The sequence below is a fragment of the Fundulus heteroclitus genome, unplaced genomic scaffold (genome assembly GCF_011125445.2).
Source record: "Fundulus heteroclitus isolate FHET01 unplaced genomic scaffold, MU-UCD_Fhet_4.1 scaffold_48, whole genome shotgun sequence".
Taxonomy (NCBI): Eukaryota; Metazoa; Chordata; class Actinopteri; order Cyprinodontiformes; family Fundulidae; genus Fundulus; species Fundulus heteroclitus.
Window position 1 is genome coordinate 2,790,562 of NW_023396901.1, and position 11,556 is coordinate 2,802,117.

Below are 11,556 nucleotides of genomic sequence, written 5' to 3' on the forward strand. Positions count from 1 at the left end.
CACTGTACAAAAACTCCTTGATGCATGAATAGTTTTAAAAAGAAGACACCACAGGGGGAGCTCTGACACGACTTATCTTTGTCACAACAAAGGAAAGACAGGGAAATGTATTAAAGTACAGGGGATACACAATTTATTTAAGGACAATGCAAAGTGTTTAACATAATTAAAACATAGGAAAATAAAAAAACAGAATAGAAGTTAGTGATTAAAACAGTTGTAACAGAACGTAGGTAAATTAAAACAAAATAAAACATAGAAAATGGGCCTGACATAGACTGGCGACCTGTCCAGGGTGTACCCCGCCTCTCGCCTAATGATAGCTGGAGATAGGCACCAGCACCCCTCGCGAACCCAATAGGGATAAATGTGTTAGAAAATGGATAGATGGATGGATGAACATAGAAAAACTATGATTTTTAAAACAAACTTAAAGTGATTATGTTTTATTTAACAGTTTAATTAGAATAGTCAGAGGGAATCCTACACAAATGTGTTTTATTCTTGATTTAAAAGAACTTAGAGTTTCAGCACTTTTACAGACTTCTGAAAGTTGGTTCCAGATACACTTTAACTTTAAGCTAACTTTAGCTCAGATATGATTCTTGTATGTGTTTCATGTAATAAATTTTTTAAACACGGAAAACAAACAAAAGAAAGGAAACAATTAGAACAACACATTTCATTTCAGATCGGTTTTATAAATGTAAGCGTACTGTGCCATCCCACTGGTTAATAGTACATAAAAAATTCTATCATATGGTTCTTGTATGGCTCGTTTGATTTTATGCAAATCAGAAGAGTTGGGTGTTGTAGACCTGATCTGATGCTGTCTGTTGCAGAATAAGAGAAACTCCCCTTAGATCAACATTAGCACCACCAAGTTCTCTGTAGCTCTGCTGCTGCTGGCTGCTGGATCCTGTGACAGCCAGCCTCAGTCACTGTGCTGCCAGGTCAACGTCTGACCATCAGCTGTCAGGTCTTCTATTCTCTGAGCAGCAATGCAACACACTGGATCAGACAGCCTGCAGGGAAACTACCGCATGGATTGGATAAAAGTATGGGAGGTACAAACTACAAACACTCTCTGAAGAACAAGCTCAGTATTGACTTGGAAACTTTGAGTAAAACAGTGACTCTGAATGGACAGAATATGCATCCTGAAGACTCTGCTGTGTATTACACCCTCTTGTGGCTAACAAGGGGCGCTCTAACATCACTTTTGTTTGTCACAACAAACCCATAGCTGGACAGAGCAGCACAAACAAATTGTTCAGAACTCAGAGCGTCCCCTCGTGTTAGAAAAGCGATTTATGGGCTGAGAATATGAACACAAATCATTGACAGCAGCGAAAAACGGTAGCACTTGAAAATATATGTATTAATCAGAAATGATAAGATTTTTAGTTGTGGTATGATCAGCCTCTCTCAACATATAGATTTATGTGAAGATTTTGCACTCCAGCATAAGGCTCCTGCAGAAAAGGACACGCCTTTTCCAAGCCTTCCTTGTATAGATCTCACCTTAGAAGCAGGAAAAACTCACAGTTAGCCCAAAAAAACTTTGCTAAGTACCAGGATTGCTGTCAGCTGCAGAAGAAGAAAAACTCCCATCAGATCACCTTAAGCACCAACATGTTCTCTTTAGCTCTGCTGCTTCTGCTGGCTGCTGGATCATGTGAGTCTCAACGGGACAAACATTGTGTGGCAGCCTGAAGACTCTGCTGTGTATTATTGTGCCAGAGACTAACAGTGACACATACAAGCAGCCCAACTGTACAAAACCCCCTCAGAGCCTGAACAGGTTAATGTAGGCAAATATGTAGGTCAAATACACTTTTGTATAAACAACAATTTTAGAAAAAATAAAATGTTTAAATGAAATATTTCGATCAATATTTGCACATTTGAGAAACACAGCATTTTATTTCCTCCTCCTGTTTTTTGTCAAATCTGAGAAGTTATAGAAATCTAGACATATGTCGAAGATACTTAACTTATCTAGCCGACCCACTGAATAAAAATCCCTGCAGAACCCAGTGGACTAACCTGCTCAGTTTCAGGCTGTAGATCATTACTGAAACACTTGTTTCAGACAGGCACGCTATAAAATGACTGTTGTTAATCTCTGCTGTCTGTGTAGTCAGTGGTATCTCTGCCTTCTGTCTGAATCATCCTCCAACCATAACCCATCTGTCAATAATTAGGATGTGAAATGTGACGTGTAGGTGGCCTTTAAAGCATATGATGCATACTGATTGTGAGGGTAAATGGACTGAAAGTTAAAATCAAAGTAAATTAAAAAAGATGACAGCAAAGTATAAGCATGTCAGAATAGTAGATGCAGTTTAACCAGATCCATTTCAGGTAGCAACTCTTGATTTGAATCCTAACTCTAACTCACCAGATTAATGTGAAAAAAATAAAGCAAAAAGAGACAACCATAAGTCCTGTGCAATGCTGAATTGGCACCAGTAAAAGAGGGAAACACACACTGTTACAGAAACAGTTGATGTTGTGGTTCATGATTTCCTGATTATCAGGATTTCTACCAACAAGAGGCTCAACTGAAAAATTCTGGTTTCCTCCTTCCACAAAAACTGTTCACTTTGTACATTGGATCAGTTTCATCGGTTGGTATTTTTCTTAGGGAAGTTATTATGTCAACTTAGTTTTGGGAGCAGGGCGACGCCTTAGCCACACCTTTAATTAACCATTAGCCTACTACCCAGCTCACTCATCCCTCTCAGTCTGTAACGCTGTTTTGACACCATCCTCCCCAGTGACGTGCGGTCAGGGGAGGCAGGTGAGGCAGTGCCTCACCAGCCATCATGGAAAGAAAGAAAATATATAATCATAAAGTAATTTAAATTGTTATATTCATCCGGTGGTTTGTACTAAAAAATATTTATTTTTCATGTAGCTTCACCAATTTCGATTTTTATTTGTTCAAAATCGCTGATTTTTTTTATTTTCCCATTCAAATGCTTGGAAGCGATGCCGGTGAGGCAGCAGCGAGCTCTGCCTCACCTTGGATTGCGCAACCCCTGGCTCTGAGCTGGCTGCTAAGCGGAGAGATCATGTTGCTGTACGGTGTCAATAAAATGGTTTAAACAAATTTAATATGTGAAGTTATTTCCAATAATTTAGCTTATGTATATAATGTACAGTGCTTTTTGTCACCAACTGTGTTTGTGTAACGTGTTTCGTGTAATGAGCGATTATAAACGGCAGAGAACAGGTTCGAGGTGAGGCAGGCAGTTCTCTTGCCTCATGGCGGGGGGTGCTCAAGATCCCAGACGTTCGTCTTGTTCTCTCCTCAACTGCCGAGTAAGTGACAGCGAGCTAGGCTAAACGATTTGGGAAGCAAGTCAAGTGCAGCGATAGATTATAATAGAGATAGTGATATTTTTCCTCTCGCTTATCCCGACTTTCGACATGGATGACTACATTACAACACTAAAAAAGTTTTCTCAAGTGGACTTTCAATCGAAGCAGGAGATAATAACCAAAGGAAGACCAACGCCGGAGCTGAAAGGTTTGTTTCAGACTACGGGACAGAAGGTTAACCGCTCTTTTCAAACCGAGTGGTATTCACGAAAAGACTGGCTTTGTGGATGTCCTGCTCGAAACCGCCTTTTCTGCTTTCCTTGCCTTCTTTTTTCAACTTGTGGCACTGTGTGGACTCAGATGGGATTTGGTGACTTGAAGAACTTGCAAAGATCCCTCACCAAACATGAGCGGTCCACCACTCATATTCAAAGCCAAATTGCGCTAAAAACCTTCGGCCTCTCCAGGATAGATTTGGCTTTGGATGAACAGCGGAGACTCAACATCAGCATCCACAATGCTAAGGTAAAGGAGAACCGAGAGATTTTAAAAGATCTCATCAATGCGACCTGCTTTCTCGCTAGACAGCAGCTAGCATTTCGTGAAAATGATGAGAGCATGGGCTCTGCTAATCGTGGCAACTATGTTGAACTCTTGCATGTCCTTGCTGAGAAAGATGACAGACTAGCTAGACATTTGGAGACATCCACTGTATTTTCCGGCTTGTCCAATAGAATACAGAATGAATTAATTGAAGCAGTCGGCGATGTCATTAGAAATGATATTAAACAGGACATAAGTGCAGCCCCATTTGTAGCTGTAGAAGTAGACGAGACCACAGATGTCACAAGCAAAGCTCAGATCTCCGTCATATTGCGCTATGTGACTCAACCTGAAGCAGGCTGTAAGGTGAAGGAGGCGTTTTTGGGGTTCGATGATGTGAGTGCGGACAGACGTGCACCTGCCATAGCTGAGTATGTCCTGAGTGTGCTGGAGAAATATGGCTGTGTTGATAAGCTTGTAGCTCAGACATATGATGGGGCAGCTGTAATGGCATCAGAGCTTAATGGGGTGCAGGCTAAAATTAAGGAAAAGGTGCCTGAGGCCATGTTTACACACTGTTACGCACACAAGCTGAACCTGGTGCTATTGCATTCAGCAAAGTGCATGCCCAAGTGTCGTGCGTTTTTTAAAACAGCTGAGGGACTCGGGGCGTTTTTCAGCAAGTCCACAAAGCGCACTCGTTTGTTGGATGATGTTGTCAAGCGCCGTTTACCCAGAGCAGCGCCGACAAGGTGGAATTCAAATTCTCGGCTGCTGCAGACAATAAGCATGCACCAAAACGATCTGCGTGCTGTGTTCAATGTCATTATGGAAAATCCCGATAGCTGGGATAATGACACGCTCATGATGGCAGCAGGATATGATCGGTGGCTGTCAAAAGCATCTACATGCTTTCTTATCGATACATTTGCTGGCATTTTCAATGAGACTGACGCACTTTTCAGAATGCTGCAAAACAAAGTGATGGACATTGAATACTGTGTTGCGCGCATCCGGGACACAGTTTCAGTCATGGAGCGCATGATACTGGAGTTTGACAGTTACTACCTCCGATTCGAGCAGAAATGCAGCGCACTTGGTTTGACAGATGGTACAGACAGACATTCGGCTAGAGATGAACGGAGACACCTGTTCTGTAACATTCTTGACAACATCAGCGATCAAATGAAGGCTAGGTTTGGCCGTTTTGATGAACTTGCTTTCCTCGGTTTGGTGGATTGCGCAAAGTTCTATGAAATGTCACAACATTTTGATGACACGAAACTGCAGAGCCTGTCAAAGTATGCCAAGTTTTTTGACTTTGTCAGACTGAAGGCCGATCTCATTGGACTGTATAGCTCAAAAATGGTGAGGGATGAATGCAAATCTCCTGGACAGCTTCTCAACTTTTTGGCCGAGAAGGATCTTGTTGTAACTGTTCCTGAGGCGACAAAGTTGCTCCAGCTCGTGCTCACGGTGCCAGCTACTACAGCGTCAGTGGAGCGGTCATTCTCAGCCCTGAAGAGACTGAAAACATACAGCAGGAACAGGACGGATCAAGGAAGGCTTTCTTCCCTGGCAGTGATCTCCATTGAGACAGAGAGACTTTTAAAACTGAAGGAAGATAAGGAGGACTTCTATCGCAAAGTGACGGAAATTTATGTGCAAAAGGAGCGACGCATGGACTTCATTTATAAGTAAAGGTAAGACAGTAATAACATTTATTTTGTTTTGTTTTTTAAGGAAATGTGTGTTTTGTGAGCTACAGTTTGTATGTGTAAGGATGCAGAAGTGAAACATAACCTGTAAACTGCTGTCAATCTATGCATCTATTTGCAAATCTGATTCTGATGACGTCAGTGCCTCACCAGCTATGAACATCACCGCACGTCACTGATCCTCCCTAACCCTCAACCATCATTCTCATCCCCTTTCCCTCCCCTCATCCCACCATCCCCTTCTCATCATCCTCATCCCCTTTCCTTCACTTCATCCCTTCATCCTCATCCCATTTCTTTCCCTTCATCCCAACCTGGAACACCTGCAGAGTTTAATAGCGTGGCTGAACGTTGCCCAAACATGTTGGGACTCCCCATTCCCCCTCCACAGCTCTGAACTTCCTCACTGCCAACTCAAACAGTTTCCAGCAGGAGACTCAAGCGCAGCCCTCTGGAGCCCGGTTCACAAACAAGGACCTTTTACCCCTGAGATAGCTGCTTGCTCACCGCCCTGACAACAAGCTTCACCTTGAAGAATCTTCTTCCAATCCGATGGCCCAAAGTCAACAAAACTGATACAATGGCACAGATTTGGAAGAGACTTAAGCAGGGGAAAGATTAATCATTTAAGTGGTTTACTTATAATATGTTTTTACTGTTTTGTTTAAAGATTTGACCGAGGTAAACAGACCTTGAGCTTACATTCAAGCTACCCATTAGCAACCTTTGAAACAATGCTTTGCTGATGTGTTTTGGGTGTGTTACGGTTACAACGAAGTTTCCTTCCAAAAGGACTTTGTAACCTAATGGGATATTAATGTTTGTGTTATCTGGTCCGCTTATTACAGCAAAATAGAGCTTAAAAGTATTTTTAAGGAGTGTCCAATGTCAGTTAGCATTAGCACTAGTAGCCTAGAAACATTAACGTTTATAAAATCAAGTTTCCTAAAAGTTCTTCATTTTACTGAGCCGATCATTCTTTAAAATATTATTTTCTAATACAATGTTTTGCCTAACTCAGATTTTCATTGTGAATTGGTTGAACAAAACTGTGTCTAAATTAGTTAAACAGATTTTATCTCATTCCAAATTCATTAAGATGAACTTTGGTTCTCTAACTTGGATCTGCAGTGATCCAAGATTCACTGAATTATTCTTGCGATGGTTTTCAACTATTCTTATTTGTCCTGTTGTTTCTTTTGTTTGTACATGGTTATTTACTTACTTTTAATCTTAATTTTGCTTAGTAGTTTTAGTTAAGTTTCAGTTAATTTGATTAAACAGCATTCACAAACGATGTTCTCTAAATGTTAACTTGTTTGCTGGTAATAAATTCTTCAACTTGAAGAGAAGTTGTCACTCATTTATTCCATATATGTGCAGAGTTTTCTGTTAAAAGAATGCCAGTGCACAAATCACCCTTTCATCTATTGTCCTAATATCAGCTGTTTGAACTTATGTTCACTAGACAACACCCAAGAGAACGAGAGTTCTTTATTAAATATTAAATAACTTAAAAAACACCTGTGATGGCATGACACTGGTTTCAAAAGTCCTGGATGATATACAAACTTACATTAGCTCAGATCTTGCATGTTTTTCATGTAATCTTGAAAATGTTAAATGGAGAAATCAGAAAAACCCCAATTAGAAGAACATAGTAATTTAAGATAGGTATTATAAATGCAAGCATACTGTGCCATCACATTGGTTCATGCTACATAAAAAATCTATCATGTGATTCTTGTGTGGCTGGTTTGGTATTATGCAAATCAGAAGAGTCAGGCGTTATAGACTTGATGGGTTGCTGTCAGCTTCAGAAGAGAAACTCCCATCAGATCACCTTCAGCACCAACATGTTCTCTTTATCTCTGCTGCTGCTGCTGGCTGCTGGATCCTGTGAGTCTCAACGGGACAAACGTTGTGTGGCATGACTGAACTGAATATTCCCTGTTAGTAATGATATAGTTTTTATGTGTTTCTCTGCAGGTGTGAAGTGTGAACAGCTGACACAGCCAGCCTCTGTGACTGTGCAGCCAGGTCAACGTCTGACCATCAGCTGTCAGGTTTCTTATTCTGTGAGCAGCTATTCAACACATTGGATCAGACAGCCTGCAGGGAAAGGACTGGAGTGGATTGGGTACAAATATACTGGAGGTTCAAACTACAAAGACTCACTGAAGAACAAGTTCAGTATCGACTTAGACACTTCCAGTAAAATATTGACTCTGAATGGACAGAATATGCAGCCTGAAGACTCTGCTGTGTATTACTGTGCCAGATCCCACAGTGATAAAAAGAAGCAGCCCAGCTGTACAAAAACCCCTCAGCGCCTGAACACTTTTATTACTCACCAACCAGAGGAGGCGCTTTTAGACCACAAATGAATTTATGGTTGAACAAATCTGGACTTCAGAAAGTTATGATGCTTGTTGTACAACAGATAAGCAACAGGAAATCGCTCAACAACATGGTGAAAAATTGCATATTTTGTTTACCACTTAAAACAGCTAATTAACACAACCAACAAGAACAACAAAACAAAGATGGTCAAAAGCTTATATTTCTATGTCACCTTCCCAATGAGAGGATTGGGAAGGTGACAATTTATTTCCCGACAGTTGTCATATGAGACATATATAGAGATGGCAACTATATCTTTGAGATATATAATGGCTTAGAAGGAGATCAAGTATATCATGTAGTATTTCTTTTACAGTCACAATACATGTTAATCTTCCATGTTTATCTCATCTTTTTTTTTTTGCCCAAAAAATTTCATGTGAGTTAGATTTATGTATCACTTAAATTAAGAGTAACAGGATACTGACAGGATAGTTTGTTAACCTGCAAATTGAAGAATTCTGATTTAAAGACATTCTGTGACGCTATGAGAAGATGAGAAACTCCCTTCAGCTCATCTTCAGCACCAACATGTTCTCTGTTGTTGTTCTGATGATCCTGCTGCTGGATCCCGTGAGTCTCCCTGACTGACTCAAAGCAACCTTTGCTTTTCCCCGATCTCACCCAAATTATTGTTTCATCTGGCTGTACAGAAGCAATAAATCACTAAAATGCTGCCATGAAAAGATGGATTATTGAGTTTACTTTAAAAAAACTAATACAAATAAAACAAGTTGGAAAATATTAAACATTTGGACATTTGGAACAATATGGATCTAATTAAACATTATTATGCTCTTCTGCTGTCTCAATACAAAGAGAATACATCAAATGTATGGATATAATGAATAACTGCTTCTGTTTGTTGATATAGCTCTTTATTCTTGATCTTTCATGGGTCAACAGTAAGAACTCTATTGTATGAAAGAAAGGAGCTTCAAACTGCTGCCCCGCTTTCTAACAGCCTTTAACTCCGATGTCATTACGTGACGGAAACACACATACATGATGTGATTCAAATCCGGCTCTACAGCCTTCTGAAATTAAACTACATGGTGTGGGTTCTCTACTCTCCGGCCATTTTTGTTAATTTCTGTGAAGTGGCCTCTGCTTATACGTCATGTCATGCAAAGGATTGTGGAATCCCTTTTAGGCTGGTAAGGGATACTGCAAGGATTCTTTGCTAAATTAGCCGCAGGTGGAAGCATACAGACTCCTTTTCCTACCTCCTTCCTTATTGACTGCACTATTCAGACAGCACTTGTCTTGGCGACTGCTGATGAACCTCCGTTTTGGCTAAAGAGTCCTTACCCAATAAGGATATTTTGATGGACCCTCAGTTCTCCCTCTGCTCCAGCCAGCTCACTGCACTTTTCCCCCTCTGCTTAATTGAATCTTTCTCATCGTGCCTGTGTAATTGGTTCCAGTTGTTACTCCTCCTGTCTTCCCTCCTATATATATACGTTGTCAGCTCAGCCATTACCATTTGCCAGATCCTCTGTCTTCATCCATTTTCTACTCTGCTCTGGTCTTCTTGTTGCCGTGCTCCTGATTCCTGTCTCCCTGACACTGTGTAAGCCTTGTTTCATTGTTGAATAAATCGCCACTATTCAACATGCAACTCCCAAGCTCTTGTCTGCGCTTCAATCCAATTCCGTCAAATATGACAACTTATGCAAGAACAAAATTGTTTTACTACAAACACAGAAAAGCACACCACTCGTTTAAACCTTTGTTTTTATTATTGTTCCTGAGAGTTTCCCTGCAGGTAGGTCAGAAATCTGCATGAGACGACGGCATTGATATAAAGATAATGTTCCTTTGAAGATTCGGAACCAACATTTAACACAGACCACAGAAGATTTTTTTGTCGTAATACAATAAGACAAACATGTACTGTCTCAAAATGTTCAAAGTATGTAGTTGAAGACAGACAGAGAATCATTGTAAAATAAATATTTTGTTGACTTGCACAAAAATCTCTGAAAGCCAAATAACTTGTGGGTTTAAGGGACTAGTTAATGAGACCTGAAACCATTCAGGCTGTCTGGAGATTTGCTGACTGGTGTAAAAAATAAAAGTTTAAACATTAAACAGCAGCTGATTTTAGAAGTCCTACACAATATAAAAAAATAACATTAGCTCAGATATGATTGTTGCACGTGTTTTATGTAATATTGAAATTGGTGAATACAAAAATCAGAAAAGGAACACAAATAAAACATTATTAATTAAAGACAGGTATTTTAAAAACAAGCATACTGTGCCTCCTGTTGGTCACTACTGTGTAAAAAACCCCTTTCCATTATGTGTTTCTGATGTAGCTGGTTTGGTATTATGCAAATCAGAAGTGTCAGGTTTTATAGAGCGGATCTGATGCTGTCTGCTGCAGAAGAAGAGAAACTCCCATCAGATCAACTTCAACACAAAAATGTTCTCTGTAGCTCTCCTGCTGCTGCTGGCTGCTGGATCCTGTGAGTCTCAATGAGACAAAGATATATGTGTCATGACCGAACCGAATATTCCCTGCTGGTAATGATATAGTTTTAATGTGCTTCTCCACAGGTGTGAAGTGTGAACAGCTGACACAGCCAGCCTCGGTGACTGTGCAGCCAGGTCAACGTCTGACCATCAGCTGCCAGGTATCTTATGATATGAGCAGCTATGCAACTGACTGGATCAGACAGCCTGCAGGGAAAGGACTGGAGTGGATTGGGGGGAAATATACTGGAGGTTCAGACTACAAAGACTCACTGAAGAACAAGTTCAGTATAGACTTAGACACTTCCAGTAAAACAGTGACTCTGAATGGACAGAATATGCAGCCTGAGGACTCTGCTGTGTATTACTGTGCCAGAGACCACAGTGACTCAAATTAGCAGCACAGCTGTACAAAAACCCCTCAGAGTCGGAACAGGTTATATGAAACGACCAGAGGAGGCGCTCCAACACAATTCATTGTTGAACTCTTAAAAGTAAACGTTATTTGTAATGTTGTCACACAGATAGGAGAACATTTCACTCAAATGAAAAGTTAAAAAAGAATAATACAAATATTGTCTGAAATTTAGATTGTTAGAAAATGTCTGTTTGACTGAAAGGAAGTGAAATAAGCTTTGTCTGAATGATCATCTCAGTGCTCCTGGGATTGTTTCATCCATATTAGAGCTGCAATCAAAAGATAGAAATATCCATAAAATGCAAATAAATTTCAAAGTGTCTGGGAGAACAATGGCTAATGTATTGAATTCTGATGTATGATTAAGAACAAACAAACAAATATTAATATTTGTCGCTCACTGCAACACTTGGATCTGTCAGACAGCTATAAAAGGACTGAAGGAGTAAAATCAGAGGCTGCAGCTTTTCCATGACTCTCTCATCACCTGTAACCACACTCATGCATTTTGGAGGTATTGTGTAACAATTCTTTCTTCATATTACCCATAATTTACTTATAAATCAACCACTGCTTTGGTTTGTATTACTGCCTATCTATTTTTTTAAATGTCTAAAATATGGTGATATAACAGCGACACATTAACTGAACACACGTGTTTTG

At 40.1% G+C, this 11,556-nt stretch overlaps 1 gene segment (V, D, J or C); it reads left to right on the top strand.

Moving 5' to 3' along the window:
• The first annotated feature begins 10,425 nt into the window (after positions 1 to 10,425).
• LOC118560779 lies at positions 10,426 to 10,873 on the top strand. The segment is given in 2 exon segments: positions 10,426 to 10,468; positions 10,560 to 10,873. Coding segments are annotated over 2 exon segments (357 nt in total).
• The last annotated feature ends 683 nt before the right edge of the window (positions 10,874 to 11,556 follow it).